This window comes from Heterodontus francisci, chromosome 41 (genome assembly GCF_036365525.1).
Source record: "Heterodontus francisci isolate sHetFra1 chromosome 41, sHetFra1.hap1, whole genome shotgun sequence".
Taxonomy (NCBI): Eukaryota; Metazoa; Chordata; class Chondrichthyes; order Heterodontiformes; family Heterodontidae; genus Heterodontus; species Heterodontus francisci.
In genome coordinates, this window is record NC_090411.1 from 16276787 (window position 1) to 16292409 (window position 15623).

The 15623-nt window shown below is 44.7% G+C and overlaps 2 protein-coding genes across 2 annotated transcripts in view; one reads left to right on the forward strand and one right to left on the reverse strand.

The window, feature by feature from the left end:
- Nucleotides 1–474, reverse strand: part of LOC137353269 (alpha-N-acetylgalactosaminidase-like) — a 40766-nt gene extending 40292 nt beyond the window's left edge. The window contains exon 1 of the mRNA XM_068019358.1: nucleotides 191–474. The gene's annotated coding sequence lies outside the window, so the exon portion shown is untranslated. The remainder of the gene's footprint in view (nucleotides 1–190) is intronic.
- Nucleotides 254–15623, forward strand: smdt1b (single-pass membrane protein with aspartate-rich tail 1b). Its single transcript, XM_068019361.1, has 3 exons — nucleotides 254–447; nucleotides 8983–9127; nucleotides 14291–15623. The coding sequence occupies exons 1-2, from the start codon at nucleotides 286–288 to the stop codon at nucleotides 9118–9120; spliced, it is 300 nt and encodes a 99-aa protein (XP_067875462.1). The 5' UTR covers nucleotides 254–285; the 3' UTR covers nucleotides 9121–9127; nucleotides 14291–15623.

Genomic DNA, 15623 nt, shown 5'->3' on the forward strand with positions numbered 1-15623 from the left:
ACTCCTGCTCCTATTTCTTATGTTCTTAATGCCTCCAGCCTGTTCCAACATCCACTGACTCCATCACCACACCCTAATATCTTTACCCAAAGAAAATCTATCAATAACACTACCCAATCCATTAAGTACAACCGGGTTTGAAGACTCTGGATGTTAATTATTAAAGTGTTGATTGTGGGACCATAGTTACCATGAGAACCTGGGCACCGGTGTCAAAGGGCGCGCAGCCTCTGTTAAATCCCTGTGACGTCAACTGACAGCTTCTTCCTCCTTCCTTGCACGAAGATGGCGGCGGTTGGACGGTGTCTACTTGGGCTCGGTAGCTCCCTGAGGCCTGGGGTAACCCGGGGCCTTCTGAATCCACGAACTAAACCTGGTAGTCAGCTCATCTCTTTCAGAAACGTGGTGGTGACAAGATCGGGAGCCATTTTACCCAAACCTATGAAGGTGAGGCGAACGAGCCGGCCGGGGAACTGTTGGGGCGGGGGCTACTTTGTTTGACGGCGCGCTAGTCCAATTGCCGAGCGCGGCGTGGTGATTGACGGCTGTTGTGGCCATTGACGGACCTGACTGATGATGGTACCGTCTACTGATCGGTGATTGATGTATCCCCGGTGATTGACGGCTTTATCCACCAATTCATGTCTAAGGTGTTGATCATCAGCTGAACCGTCTAACCAATCAACTGAGATTAGAAATGGGAAATAAAAACAGAAAACTTTGGAAATACTCGGGTTATGGAGTCATTACGGCACAGAATGAGGCCATTTGGGCCGTTGAGCCTATGCCAACTCTTTTTAGAGCAATGCAATCAATCCCATTCCCTCACGAATCCCCATTAGCTCAAAATTTGTTTCCCTGGATTGGTCAATTGGTATCACCCTCACTGCCACTCCTCCAAGTTTAGCATCAGCAAATTTTGAAATTTGACTTTGTATTCCAATATCCAAGTCACTTATAGCAAAAAAAGCAGTGGTCCTAACACTGACCCTTGGGGAACACCATCCTCCAGTATGAAAAACAACCATTTACCACGACTTGCTGTTTCCTCTCCTTAAGCCAATTTTTTAAATCCTTGTTGACAGTGACCCGCCTATTCCATGAGCCTCAATTTTGTTAGCCGGCCTTTTATGTGGTACTTGGTCAAATGTTTTCTTAAAATCCACTTAGACAACAACCATTACTTTTCGTTCATCAACCTTGTCTGTTACTTTATCAAAAAATTCAGTTCGCTTAGTCGAGCCCAATCTGCCTTTTACAAATCTGTGCTGGCTTTCCTTAATTAACTCAAACCTCTCCAGGGCCTGTTGATTCCCCCCCTGATGATTATTCTTGAAACTTTACCTGACTGACCTGTAATTACTAGAAATGTCCTGACACCCTTTCTTGAATAAAGATGTCATGTGCCACTTTCCAATCCTCTGGCACCTGCCCCATATCTAGGGAAGATTATGGCAAGCCTTCTCGCTACCTCCACTCCCACTTCCTTTAGCAACCTGGGATGCAAACCATCTGGACCAGGTGACTTATCCATTCTAAGCATAGCCAGCCTTTCCAGTACATCCTTCATATCAATTTTCACCCCATCCATTACCGCTACCATCTTCACGTCTATCGATTATTTTGTCAGCATCCTCTAGCTTAGTAAACACTGATACAAGATACTCTTAAGTATTCTAGCCTTGCCCTGTGCCTCTAAGCATATATCACCCTCTTTGTCCCTACTAGGCACCACCCCACTTCTTACTTCCTGCTTATTATTTACATGCCAGTTGAAGAGTTTTGATTTCTATTTCATGTTAACTGCCATTCTATTCTCATTTTCTCTCTTTGCCAGTCTTATTTTCCTCTTCCCTTCCCCTCTCAACTATTGTATTTGACCTGGTTCTCACTTGAAAATTTTACCTGACATACATTATACACTTTTTTTTTTGTTCATATTCTCTATCTCCAAGGAGCCCTTTCCTTACCGTTTTGTCCTTGTTGGAATGTACCTGTACCTGAAATATCTCCTCCATAAAGATTACCCATTGTTCCGTTAGAGCTTTTCCTGTCAATCTTTCATTTCATTTTACCCTGGTTAGATCCCTTCTCATCCCTTTGAAGTTAGCCCTCTTCCAGTTTAGAAGTTCTACCATAGATTGTACCTTGCTCTTCTCGGTTACTAATCTAAACATTATGATACAATGATCACTCTTGCCCAAGTGTTCCCCCACAGACTTGGTCCACCTCATTCCTCAGCACCAGATCTAGCAATGCCTCCTTCCTAGTTGGACCGAGACCGAGGATGTTCTCTGAATACATTTCAAAAATTCCTCCCCCCTCCTTACCCTTTACTCTTAACATTATCCCAGTCGATATTCTGCTAATTAAAATCCCCCAGTATCACCACTCTATAGTTCTTGCATATCTCTATGATTTCCCTGCAGATTTGCTCCCCTCTCATTATTTGGAGCCCTATAGAATATCCCAGTAGTGTGATCATACCTGTTTTGTTTCTCAACTCTAACCAAATGGATTCTGTCTTTGCCCCCTCAAGGACATCCTCCCTTTCCAACATTAGTGTCTTCCCTAATCTGTACTACCACCTCATGTCCCTTTTTTCCTTCCCTATCTTTTCTGAACACTTGAATATTAAGCCTCCAGTCCTCACCATTTTTAAGCCATGTTTCTGCTATTCCCACAGGGCTATTTGTGCTTGTAGCTCACCAACCTCAATCACCACACTTTGTGTGTTTACATACATGCATTGCAAACCCGTCTTTGTATTCCTCATAGTCCTTCTTTGTCTTGTCCTATCTAATATGGTACTACTTCCTTCTCTAGTGCGATCCAACACACTCTTACTCTTCTTTTCTACCTCTATATGCTGATGCCCATCCCCTTGCCAATTTACTTTAAACTCTCCGTACCCACGCTAGTGAACCTCCTCACGAATGCATTGGTCCCAGTTCTGTTGAGGACCTTTTGAATAGATGCCTGCTGCCCCAGAACTGATCCCAATGTCCCAAGAATGTGAATCCCTCCCTCCTGCACCATTGCCACACATCGATCCTCCCTGTCTTCCTATTTCTGCTCTCGCTAGCATGTGGCACTGGGAGTGATCCAGAGATTACTACTTTTGCGCTCCTACTTTTTAAATTCCTCCCTAGCTCCTGGAAATCTGACTGTAGGACCTCAGTATCTGCTCTCTCTATGTTGTTGGTAATGACATGTACCACAACTTATGGCTCACTCCCTTCCCCCTGCAGAATATTCTGCAGCCTCTCCTTAATGTCCTTTACCCTGGTACCAGGGAGGCAACACACCATGCAAGTATCACGATGACAGTTACAGAAATCCCTGTCTGTTCCCTTAACTATGGAATCTCCTATAATAACTGCATTCCTACTCTTTGCTGTTCCCTCCTGTGCACTCCCTTGCCCATTGGTGCCATGGTCTGGACTCCTTCAAGATGTTGCCACTCCCAGCAGTCTCCAAAGCAGAGTGCCAGTTTGAGAGTGGTACACACCCCGAAGACTCCTGCACTTGCTGCCTCTTCTTACACTTCCGAATGGCCACCATCTACTATCCTGAATGTCACTGTCTGTGGGGTGACCACCTCCTGGAGTGTACAAAATAGGAAACTCTCATCCTCCTTGATGCTCCGCAGTGACTCCAGCTGTCCCTCAAGCTCGGAAATCTTGAGCTTGAGCTCAAGCAGCCAGAGCCATTTCCTACGCACATGGTCCCCCAGGACACATTAAGTGTCCTGCAGTTCCCACATGGTGCAGGAATTGCAAGAAACAGGTCTCAGCTGCCCATCCATGATCTAAAAAAATCTCTATTCCCTCTTTTTATAATCTAGTTAATACCTTGTACAAACTATTCATTTGAATTAATGCCTTTAGACCTGTTAAAATTAGCCCAATTGAAATTTTATTAATTAGTTTAACTTAAGTTATAAATTTAATACAGTACTTTAGAGTTTCCCAGTCCTAGTTTAAACCACTGCCCTAGTTTTAAAAAAAAACTAACACTCACTAGCCAGTCGCCTACTTGCTGTTCTCTGACATCACTCCTTGCCTTTTTGGAAATATGTTGATCAGGTAAATGCTGCTCCCCCGCACTCTCTCATTTATCCTCTGCCACTGCTGCTGGTGTCTCTGTTCAGGTCTGCGCTGTTCCACCACGCGCTCTATCTCTCTTATTCTCCGCTGCTGCTGGCGTCTCTGTTCAGGTCCGCGCTGTTCCACCACGCGCTCTATCTATCTTATTCTCTGCTGCTGCTCGTGTCTCTGTTCAGGTCTGGCATTATCTGTGGAGAGAGAAACAGAGTTAGTGTTTCAAGTCAATTTCCTTTCATCCGAACTGCAAAACGTTGGAGTTATAACTGGTTTTGAACAAGGATGGAGGCAGGGAAAGGGTTGGGGGGTGGAGGGGGGTGGTAAACAAAAGTGAAGATCTGTGATAGAGTGGAAAGCAAGAGATTAAATGACAGAACGGATGATGACAAAAGGAGATAGTACAAATTAAACAAAACATGACTCTAGAGGGGTTGTAGATGGGAAAGGCAGATCGTCACCAACAACTGTTGTTGGAAAACATGGGGACACAAGTTCTGATCTGAAATTATTGAACTCAATGTTGATTAATAGCCTGTCACCGTGGATGAATAAAGGGACATGGGCAAAAGGGAAACTAAAGTAAAAACCATACACGGTAGAGAAGATGACAAAAAGGAATACAAAGAGATTAGGAAAGAAGTCAAAAACAATTTAAGGAAAAGAAATATTATAAAATGAAATTATCAAAGAACTTAAATTGTAAAGTATTCAGGCTCAAATAATCATAGAATGGTTATGGCACAGAAGGCGGCTGTTTGGCCTGTCAAGTCCATGCCAATCACCTTATATCCTCTGGTTCTCGACTCTTCCGCCATTAGGAACAGTTCCTCTCTGTCTAGACTCCTCATGATTTTGAACACCTCTATCAAATCTCCTCTCAACCTCCTCTGTAGGGAGAACAGCTCCAGCTTCTCCAATCTATCCACATAACTGAAGTCCCTGGAACCATATAAAAGCAAAACTAAGATGGGGATAGGGTAACTAAGGGATACGCAAGATAAACTCTCAGTTAATGACAGTGATTTGGCAAAAATATTGAACAATTACTTTACCAGGGAGACTAATCAGTGGACGTGACACTAGATGAGATCAAAAAAGATATCAAGACATTTAAGATTTAAAAAAAAGTTGGTGGGGGTGGGTGGAGAGATAATAAACTAGGTGGACTTAGAGAGGATTAAACCCCTGATTTGGATGGATTACATCTGTGCATGCTAAAAGAAGCTAGGGAAAAACTATCCCTATATTTAAAAAGAAAAGTAGACTGAAAAAATAAGGGAACAATAGACCAGTTAGCTTGATGTCAATGGTAGAAAGGATAATGAAACCTTTACCCAATATCTAACAGAAAAGTATTTAGAAACCTGGGTCAAAATCCTGGAACTCACTTCCTAACAGCTCTGTGGGTGTACCTACCCCACATGGACTGCAGCGGTTCAAGAAGGCAGCTCACCACCACCTTTTCAAGGATAATTAGGGATGGACAATAAATACTGGCTTAGCCAGCGACACCCACATCACATGAACGAATTTTTTTAAAAAAAGGAAACATCATGAAGAATAGTTTGCACGGATTGCAAATGGGAATGTCATACTTGATCGACCTTATTGAATTCTTTTGAAGAAGTAGCCGAAAGAGTAGACAAGGTAATATATCAAAAGGCCTTCGATAAGGTACCGCGGAATAGACTCACGACTAAGGTGAAGTCAAAGGACCCAGTAGCACAATGGATAGCAAGCTACCTACACAGAAACCAGAGTAGGTATTTACTCAGACTGGTGGAAAGTGGTGTTCCACACGTATTAGTACTGGGACACTGTTGTTCACCATTCAGACTTGGGAATTGAAGTGCATTGTCAAAATTTGTAGATGACATCAAGTTGGGAGGTATAGTTAATACAGATGAAGACTAAGACAGGAAACGAGCATTACGCTTACAGAATGGGCGAGTAAAAGGCAAATTAATTTCAATGGAGCATTTTAGTAGGAGGACTAAGGAAAATAAGAGTCTAAATTGTGTGGAAGAGCAAAGGGATCTAGTGATTCAAATTCACAAGTCATTAAAAACACAAACAAAGCACTGGGGGTAATATCCAGAGGAATAGAATTGAAAAGCAGGGAAGTTATGTTAAACTTTTATAGAACCTTGGTTAGAGCATACTATGCTGCACAGTTTCAATTTTACAAAAATTATGTAGGGGTACTGGAGAAAGTACACAAAAGATTTACAAGGATGATACCAGAACTAAGAGGTTATAACTACCAGGGAAGACTGAGCAGGCTGGGACTCTTTTTATTCCTCTAGAAAAGAGAAGACTGACGGTAGACCTAATCGAGGCCTGTAAAATTGTGAAGGGTTTCTATAGGATAGGTGTGGAGAAGATGTTTCCAGTTGCATGGGATTCCAGAACGAGAGACTAAATATAAGATAAATCTACTAATAAATCCAGTAGGGGATTCAGGAGAAATTTCACCCAGAGAGTTGTTAGAATGTGGATCTCGCTACCACAACAGGGAGTAGTTGAGACGACTAGCAAAGATGCATTAAAGGGGAAGCTAGATAACCACATGAGGGAGGATGGGAAAGAAGGATGCATTGATGGAGTTAGATAAAGGAAGGTGGCTCATGAGCATAAATACTGGCTTAGACAAGTGGGGCGAATAGCCTTTTCCTGCTGTAAATTCTCCATATGTGTATGTGTGTGGTAATCAGGAAGGAAATTCTTTTGATCCCAGGTGCTGCTAATGGACATTTTTTTTTAGATCCCTGTAGCAGTCTCTCTCCTTTTTCTGTGCTTGTATCACTCTCTAATTCATAGAATCTTACAGCACGGAAGGAGGCTGTTCAGTACTTGTAGCTGTGCTGGCTCTTTGAAAGAGCTATCCAATTAGTCTCACTCTCCTGTTGTTTATGCATTGTCCTGCAAAAATTTCCCCTTAATGTATTTATCCAGTTCTTTTTTGACATTGCTATTGAATTTGCCTCCACCACACTGTCAGGCTGTGCATTCCAGATCACCACAACTCACTGAGTAAAAACAATTATAGAATCCTAGAAAGTTTCCAGCGCAGAAAGAGGCCACTTGTCCCATTGTGTTGCGCTGACTGAAAAACAAGCCTCCCAGCCTAATCCCACCTTCCAGCATTTGGTCCGTAGGCCTGCAGGTTAGGGCACTTGAGTTGCATATTCAGGCACCTTTTAAATGAGTTGAGGGTTTCTGCATCTACTACCCTTAGCTCAGCTCCTGACCTCATTACAGCCTCGGTTCAAACGTGGACAAAAGAGCTGAACTCAAGAGGTGAGGTGAGAGTGACTGCCTTTGACATCAAGGCAGCATTTGACTGAGTATGGCATCAAGGAGCCCTAGCAAAACTGAAGCCAATGGGAACCGGGGAAAACTTTCCGCTGGTTGGAGTCATACCTAGCGCAAAGGAAGATGGTTGTGGTTGTTGGAGGTCAAGCATCTCAGCTCCAGGACATCGCTGCAGGAGTTCCTCAGGGTAGTGTCCTAGGCCAAACCATCTTCAGCTGCTTCAATGACCTTCGTTCAATCATAAGGTCAGAAGTGGGGATGTTCACTGATGATTGCACAATGTTCAGCACCATTCGCGACGACTCAGATACTGAAGCAGTCTGTGTAGAAATGCAGCAAGACCTGGACAATATCCAGGCTTGGGCTGATAAGCGGCAAGTAACATTTGCGCCACACAGGTGCCAGGCACAGACCATCTCCAACAAGAGAGAATCTAACCATCTCCCCTTGACATTCAATGGCATTACCATCACTGAATCCCCCACTATCAACATCCTAGGGGCTACCATTGACCAGAAACTGAACTGGAGTAGCCATATAAATAACGTGGCTACAAAAGCAGGTGAGAGGCTAGGAACCCTGCGGCAAATAACTCTCACCTCCTGACTCCCCAAAGCCTATCCACCATCTACAAGGCACAAGTCAGGAGTGTGATGGAATACCCTCCACTTGCCTGGATGGGTGCAGCTCCAACAACACTCGAGCTCAACACCATCCAGGACAAAGCAGCCCGCTTGATTGGCACCCCGTCCACAAACATTCACCGCCAACGCAAAGTGGCAGCAGTGTGTACCATCTACAAGATGCACTGCAGCAAGGCACCAAGGCTCCTTAGACAAACCCGCAACCTCTACCAACTAGAAGGACAAGGGCAGCAAATGCATGGGAACACCACCACCTGCAAGTTCCCTTCCAAGTCATACACCATCCTGACTTGGAACTATATTGCCGGTCCTTCACTATCGCTGGGTCAAAATCCTGGAACTCTCTTCCTAACAGCACTGTGGGTGTACCTACCTCCCATGAACTGTAGCAGTTCAAGAAGGCAGCTCACCACCTTCTCGAGGGAAATTAGGGATGGGCAATAAATGTTGGCCTAGCCAGCAACTCCTACGTCCCATGAATGAATTAATGTGGAAAATCATTTATGCACAGCAAAATAATCTTTGTGATGTTGGGTGAAGGATGTCAGAACACCAGGGACAACTCCCCTGCTCCTCTTCAAAATAGAGCCATGGGAGGCAGACGGGGCCTTTGTTTAATGTCTCCTCTGAAAGATAGCACCTCTGACAGTGCAGCATTCCCTCAGTACTACATTGGAGTGTCAGCCTAGCTTGTGGGCTCAAGTTGGACTTGAAACCATGACCTTCTGACTCTGAAGCCAGGGTGCTACCCATTGAGCCGCGGCTGACGTCTGTGTTTATGTGAAGGTCAGGTCAAGCTCGGCCGTCAAACAGGCCACTAACATTATCTTAGTGCACCATTGAAATACAATCTAGTATTGTGGAACTTCAGAGTTGACAAGGATATGTTTTAAGCTTTTATTTTCTCCCCCCCCCAGACTTCCTTTGGTCTCATGAAAGTCTTTATCGTGGTCATCCCGTTTTTGTACATGGGCACTCAGATCAGCAAGAGCTTTGCCTCACTGCTGGAGGAACACGACATCTTCGTCCCGGTCGATGATGATGACGACGATTAACTGATGGGTAAGGAAACGTTTCCCTAAATTTACTACCGGTGACGCCACAAACTGATGGAGCCTTCTCATTGGGCGATTGTAAGACACCTTTAACGCGGTGGTGTAAGTACATGGCCTGGGGTTAGACTGACCTGGAGACAGCATTAGGATGCTTTTCTACTTTAAAGGTGCCATGTAAAGGTCTACTAGTGCTGATTGCTGCTGATGACAAGAAACTCCAACTGACCCTAGTGTCCTGAGTGCTGATCACAATCTGGGATCCTTGCCTGAAAACTGAGCAACGGGTAGGGAAAGGAGGGGTGGGCTCAGCCTGTTGGAGGCCCAGCATGATCTCTGATCCGTACTCTGGCATAAGGCTGTGCCTTCGGGAAGGGAGGGGGAGGAGAGGATACATGGGGTAGTTTCAGAATAGATCTAGCAGCTCAAAAATGGGCATCCATGTGGTGCTGTGGGTCGTCAGCAGCAGCAGAATTGTATTGTGCCACAGTCTGTAACCTTGTGGCCTGGCATATCCCTCACTCTACCATTACCATCAAGCCAGGGGACCAACCCTACTTCAATGAGGAGTGCCAGGAGCAGCACCAGACCTTCTTGAAAAAGAGGTGCCAACGTATTGAAGCTGCAACACAGGACTACATGCATGTTAGAGCTAAGCGAACGCACAACCAACAGATCAGATCAAAACTCTGCAGTCCTGCCTCATTCAGTCATGATGGTGAACAAATGAACAACTAACCAGAGGAGGAGGCTGTATGGACATCCCCATTGTCAGTGATGGCAGAGCCCAGCACATGAGTGCAAAAGACAAGGCTAAGACATTTGCAGTCATCTTCAGCCAGAAGTGCTGAGTGGATGATCCATCTCCCCCAGCTTGAGATCCCCACCATCAAAGGAGCCAGTCTTCAGCCAATTTGATTCACTCCACTTGATACAAAGAACAGCTGAGCACATTGGACGCAGCAAAGGCTATGGATCCCAGTTTGTGGTGCTGAAGACTTGTGCACCAGAACTAACCATGCCCCTAGCCAAGCTGTTCCAGTACAGCTATAACACTGATATCTGCCCAGCAATGTGGAAAATTGCCCAGTTATGTCCTGTCCACAAAAAAAAAAAGCAGGACAAACCCAATCCGGCCAATTACCACCCCATCAGTCTACTCTCAATCAGCAGTGTGATGGAAGGTGTTGTCGACATGCTATCAAGCAGCACTTACTCAGTAATAATCTGTTCACTGATGCTCATTTTGGGTTCCACCAGGGCCACTTGGCTCCAGACCTCATTACAGCCTTGATCCAAACATGGACAAAACAGCTGGATTCCAGAGGTGAGGTGAGAGTGACTACCCTTGACATCAAGGCAGCATTTCATCAGGTGTGGCATCAGGAGCCTTTGTAGAATTGAAGTCAATGGGAATTGGGTTAAACTCTCCTGGAAAACTGGCTACAATCATAACCAGCACAAAGGAAAATGGAAGCCAAAAATTTTTTTTTAAACCTCAGGACATCGCTGCAGGATTTCCAAAGGGCAGTGTTGTAGGCCCAACAGTCTTCAGCTGCTTCATCAACGACCTTCCCTCCATCATAAGGTTAGAAGTGGGAATGTTCGCTGATGTTTGCACAGTCTTCAGTTCCATCCATAGCTCTTCAGATAATGTAGCAATATTTGGACCTTGCTCTACGGCAGCGAGGCCTGGACAACATATGCCAGCCAAGAGCGACGTCTCAATTCATTCCATCTTCGCTGCCTTCGGAGAATACTTGGCATCAGGTGGCAGGACTATATCTCCAACACAGAAGTCCTTGAAGCGGCCAACACCCCCAGCTTATACACACTACTGAGTCAGCGGCGCTTGAGATGGCTTGGCCATGTGAGCCGCATGGAAGATGGCAGGATCCCCAAAGACACATTGTACAGCGAGCTCGCCACTGGTATCAGACCCACCGGCCGTCCATGTCTCTGCTATAAAGACATCTGCAAACGCGACATGAAATCGTGTGACATTGATCACAAGTCGTGGGAGTCAGTTGCCAGCATTCGCCAGAGCTGGCGGGCAGCCATAAAGACAGGGCTAAATTGTGGCGAGTTGAAGAGACTTAGTAGTTGGCAGGAAAAAAGACAGAGGCGCAAGGGGAGAGCCAACTGTGCAACAGCCCCGACAAACAAATTTCTCTGCAGCACCTGTGGAAGAGCCTGTCACTCCAGAATTGGCCTTTATAGCCACTCCAGGCGCTGCTTCACAAACCACTGACCACCTCCAGGCGCATATCCATTGTCTCTCGAGATAAGGAGGCCCAAAAGAATTTGGCCACTTATCAACCCAAGGCCGAATGTTGTCAAGTAACATTCGAGCCATCTCCAAATTCCCTCAACAACAACATCCTGGAAGGTGGGGCGGAGGTTACCATTGGTCCAGTTCAGTTTCTGGTCAATCATAGAAATACTGTGACTACAAGAGCAGGTCAGAGGCTGGGAATTCTGCGGTGAGTAACCCACCTCCTGACTCCCCAAAGCCTTTGTCATCTACACAACACAAGTCAGGAGTGTGATAGAATATTCTCCACTTGTCTGGATGGGTGCAGCTCAACAAAACTCGAGAAGCTCGACACTATCCAGGACAAAGCAGCCTGCTTGATTGGCACCCCATCCACCATGTTAAACATTTGCTCCCTCTGCCACCAGTGCACAGTGTGTACCATCGACAAGATGCACTGCAGCAACTGAGCAAGATTTCTTTGACAGCACCTTTCAAAGCCACAACCTCTGCCACCTATAGAAGGACAAGGGCAGCGGACACGTGGGAGCATCACCTGCAAGTTCCCCTTCAGGTCACATGCCATCCTGACTTGGAAATATATCACCGTTCCTTCACTATTGCTGGGTCAAAATCTTGAAACTCTCTACCTAAGAGCACTGTTACTTCACCACATGGACTGCAGGGGTTTAAGGCAGCAGCTCACCACCACCTTCTCAAGGGTATTGGGGATGGGCAACAAATGCTGGCCTTCCATTGACACTCACATGCCATGAACTAATAATAAAAAAAAAATACCCGCACACGCTTGGTTGGTTAGCTGGCCACAGCCTTCCAGCACTTGTTCTCGGTGAGACTGTCACCATTACCAGTTCTCCCATTCCATCCTGTGCAGTATTCCCTGGCCAAGAGGACAAGTTGGCGACCTTCTACCATGCCACTGCCAATGCTGCTTTGAAAAACACTATGTTCTGGAGTGACTTTCCTGGTATGTGATCTTCAGCCTCACGGCCCAGCCAGGTCCAAGGGCTTGGAGAGTAGGAGGCTGTGGACACAGATTACAACACTGGCACAATATCTTTTTTTAATTAAAATTAAAGTGTAGATGTTTAATTAAAAACTTCCAAACCATCTATTTTTCAGCCCAGAGTTTGAAAAGTGATTAAGCTAGAGGTCTATAAAATGATGAAAGGGTCCAATTAAGTTGATGTGGAGAAACTGTTTCAATTTGTGGGTGGGTCCAAAATAAGGGAATGTAAATATGCAGTAAGAGTGTGGAATTCACTGCCACAGAGTACAGACAGCATTGCTGTGTTTAAGGAAATAGAGGGTTATGGTGGGGTGGGGGCGAGACAAGGTGGGAAGAGACAATTGGAATAGGAGGAGGCTTGTGTGGAGTTCATACACTGGCACAGACCAGTTGGATCGAATGGCCTGTTCCTGTGCTAAAGAATCTCTCATTCCATATATACAGCTACAAGCTCCTGCAGCATTCTGGCAGCAAAAGGCAAAGACTGAAATACTGATTCAGTCCCCTTTCCAGCCCAACCAGCAAACCAGTCAATTACAATTGCATTGAATAACATTTCTCAGAATGAACACTCTCCTCTCTCCCATTACATGATTCTTAAACTAGCAACATTCCCTTCAGTTAATCCTTCTCCATTTTATTTATACATGAGTTATTTAAAGGTAGATTATTTCTAGGTGAATATTTCAATCCATTGTGGGTCCCATCACCCGGCCCTGGCATAGTCTTGGCACTGGGCCCATTGCCAACAGGAAAACTAACTGAATTTTCCATTACGTTACTGGTGTTGATTTTCATTGGTCAGGTGAGGGAAGTAATTTTGATGCAAATCATAACATATTTATCATAAAACAACTCTGTTTAACCTGAATTAGGACCTACTTTATTTGCTAGTGCAGTGACTGAGTTCCTTGCGGGACGTTTTTCTAGTACTGTTGGGGAAGGTTTAAACTAGTTTGGCAGGGGGATGGGGACCTGAGGGTAGACTCAGTTGGGACAAAATCAGAAATGTTTTTCTATTTATATGCTTCGACCAACATCATTAAAACAGATTATCTGGTCATTATCACATTGCTGCTTGTGGGATCTTGCTATGTGCAGATTGGGTGCTACATTTCCTGCATTACAACAGTGATTACATTTCAAAGAGGACTTCATTGGGTGAAAAGCTCTTTGGGACATCTCGAGACTGTGAGATACAAATCTGTCTGTCTTGTTGCTCTGTGAAGATGCTGGGTCGCCATCAACTGTGTAGTGGTTTAGTACAAGAGTGTCTTGCTTGAGCTTATAAATTTTAAATAAATCCAACAGGAAGTTCAGGAGAAAGTTCTTCATGCAAATAGTGGCTAAAATGTGGAGCAAGGAATAGTTGAGGTGAATAACATAGATGCATGAGGGAGGGGGGAATAGAAGGATAGGGTTAGGTAAAGAGAGGTGGGAGGAGATGGAGCATTAATGCCAGCATTGATCATTTGGGCTGACTGGTCTGCTTCTGTGCTATAGACTCTGTACCCCGGAACGGGTAAGGATGGTTTCCTTTCCTGAAGGACATTGGTGAAACCAGTTGGGTTTTTACAGTAATCTTTACTGATAACCAGCTTTTAAAACCAAATTCAAATTCTCAAACTGCCATGGTTGCATTTGAACTTTTGTTCACTGGATTATTCATCCAGGTTCTCTGGTTTACTAGTCCAGTAACATAACTACTGCATCACTGTACCCCCAGTCAGCAATCAAAAGTGTTCTGTGGCTCTGGCTATTCAGGATTAGTGTCTGCCGCTAATGGGTAATAGGTTGTAGTCCCATTGCCAAGAAAAATTTGGGAAGGGGATAAATCCTTTCCGAACAGAAAGAAAAAGTGAAACTCTCTCTCCATTTTTGTCTTTCAGATTTCTGCTGGGTTTACGAGCTGTTCTCATTGGATTGAAAGCTATTGGAGCTACTAACTACATATTCCAGTACCTGAAGCCTCCCAGCTCTCTCCAGCTAGGAAGAGATATGAACACTGAGGAGGGAATGCGATCAATCCATGAGCATATCTTGCATGTGTTGTACATAGTGTGTGTGTTTGTGTGTGGGGGCGGTTTGGAGGGAAAATTAGCACTTTTTAAAGAGACAGTGTCCATTCTGGTGGTTTGTAAGGGCTGCATCCAATTGAGAACATTTTATCAACTTGGTTCCTTTTAAGACTAGAAAGGTGACTTTTTTTTTTGTTTCCTCCCTGTCTGAGAAAACCTCAGTGGGATCACTTTCCCCAGAGAGACATTGATTCAAACAAGGGCCTCTATTACTTCCAGTCGTCTGTGGTTTTTAAAAATTTGATTCTCTCTCCCTTTTCCCCACTTCCATCTGAAGACAGAACAAATCTCCAGGCTGGAGTATGACCCAGTGTAAATGGCCTGTCACACTGACCCATGTGTTCCCGTTGCCTCAGAGTTGTGGAAGAGTTGCTGTGGGTAATTGTTGGTATCCTGTGCTTTGTGTCAATTCAACCAATTTACAGTCCCCATATTTTATAGCGGGCATGTTGGTGTAACCTGATGGCTGGAATGCTGGGGTTGGGCGGCAGTGGGGTGATGGACTGAGCTGCAAAGTGCATTTGGTGGTGTAGACCTGAAGAGCCTGATCTCTTGCTTTATTTAAGGGAAGTTTAATTTACATAGAAAAACCTAATTATTTGAATGCGGATGACTAGATGAAAGCTCTGCCTTGAAGCAAACACTTGCAATAATTCAAGTTCTGATGTTTAGTATTTGAATTTCAAAGGCAACAAGTGGATTGAAATGTGACTAATGAGTAAACTGTTTCTGCCCAAAATAATCGGAGCTCTTTAAGGTTCTGTAACAGGTAACATAGAAATCGACAATGCAAATAGATAATGGTTTTTGATTTTTGACAAAATAAACGCCTGGCCATTTCCAGTGGTGGGGAGTGTATAAGCCGTGGAATGGAGGCCGTCTAACTCCAGCGACTGTTCATACCTGTATCTTACTGGGTGCCTGCTTTCTGTTTCTTTTCTAGACTCCACATTTTATTTAATTGAAGTGCACAAAGTTGCAGGGCTAAATGCTTTTATTAACTTGTCTCCTTAGTTTAAAGATTTGCTCAGCGTGTTGTTTGAATGGGCTGCAGCTGCCTGTGTTGTCTGACGAGCTAGAACCTTCTGTGGCAATGTCTATAATCCACAGCAATAAAACTGGTGGAAACCAACTCCGTCCCTCA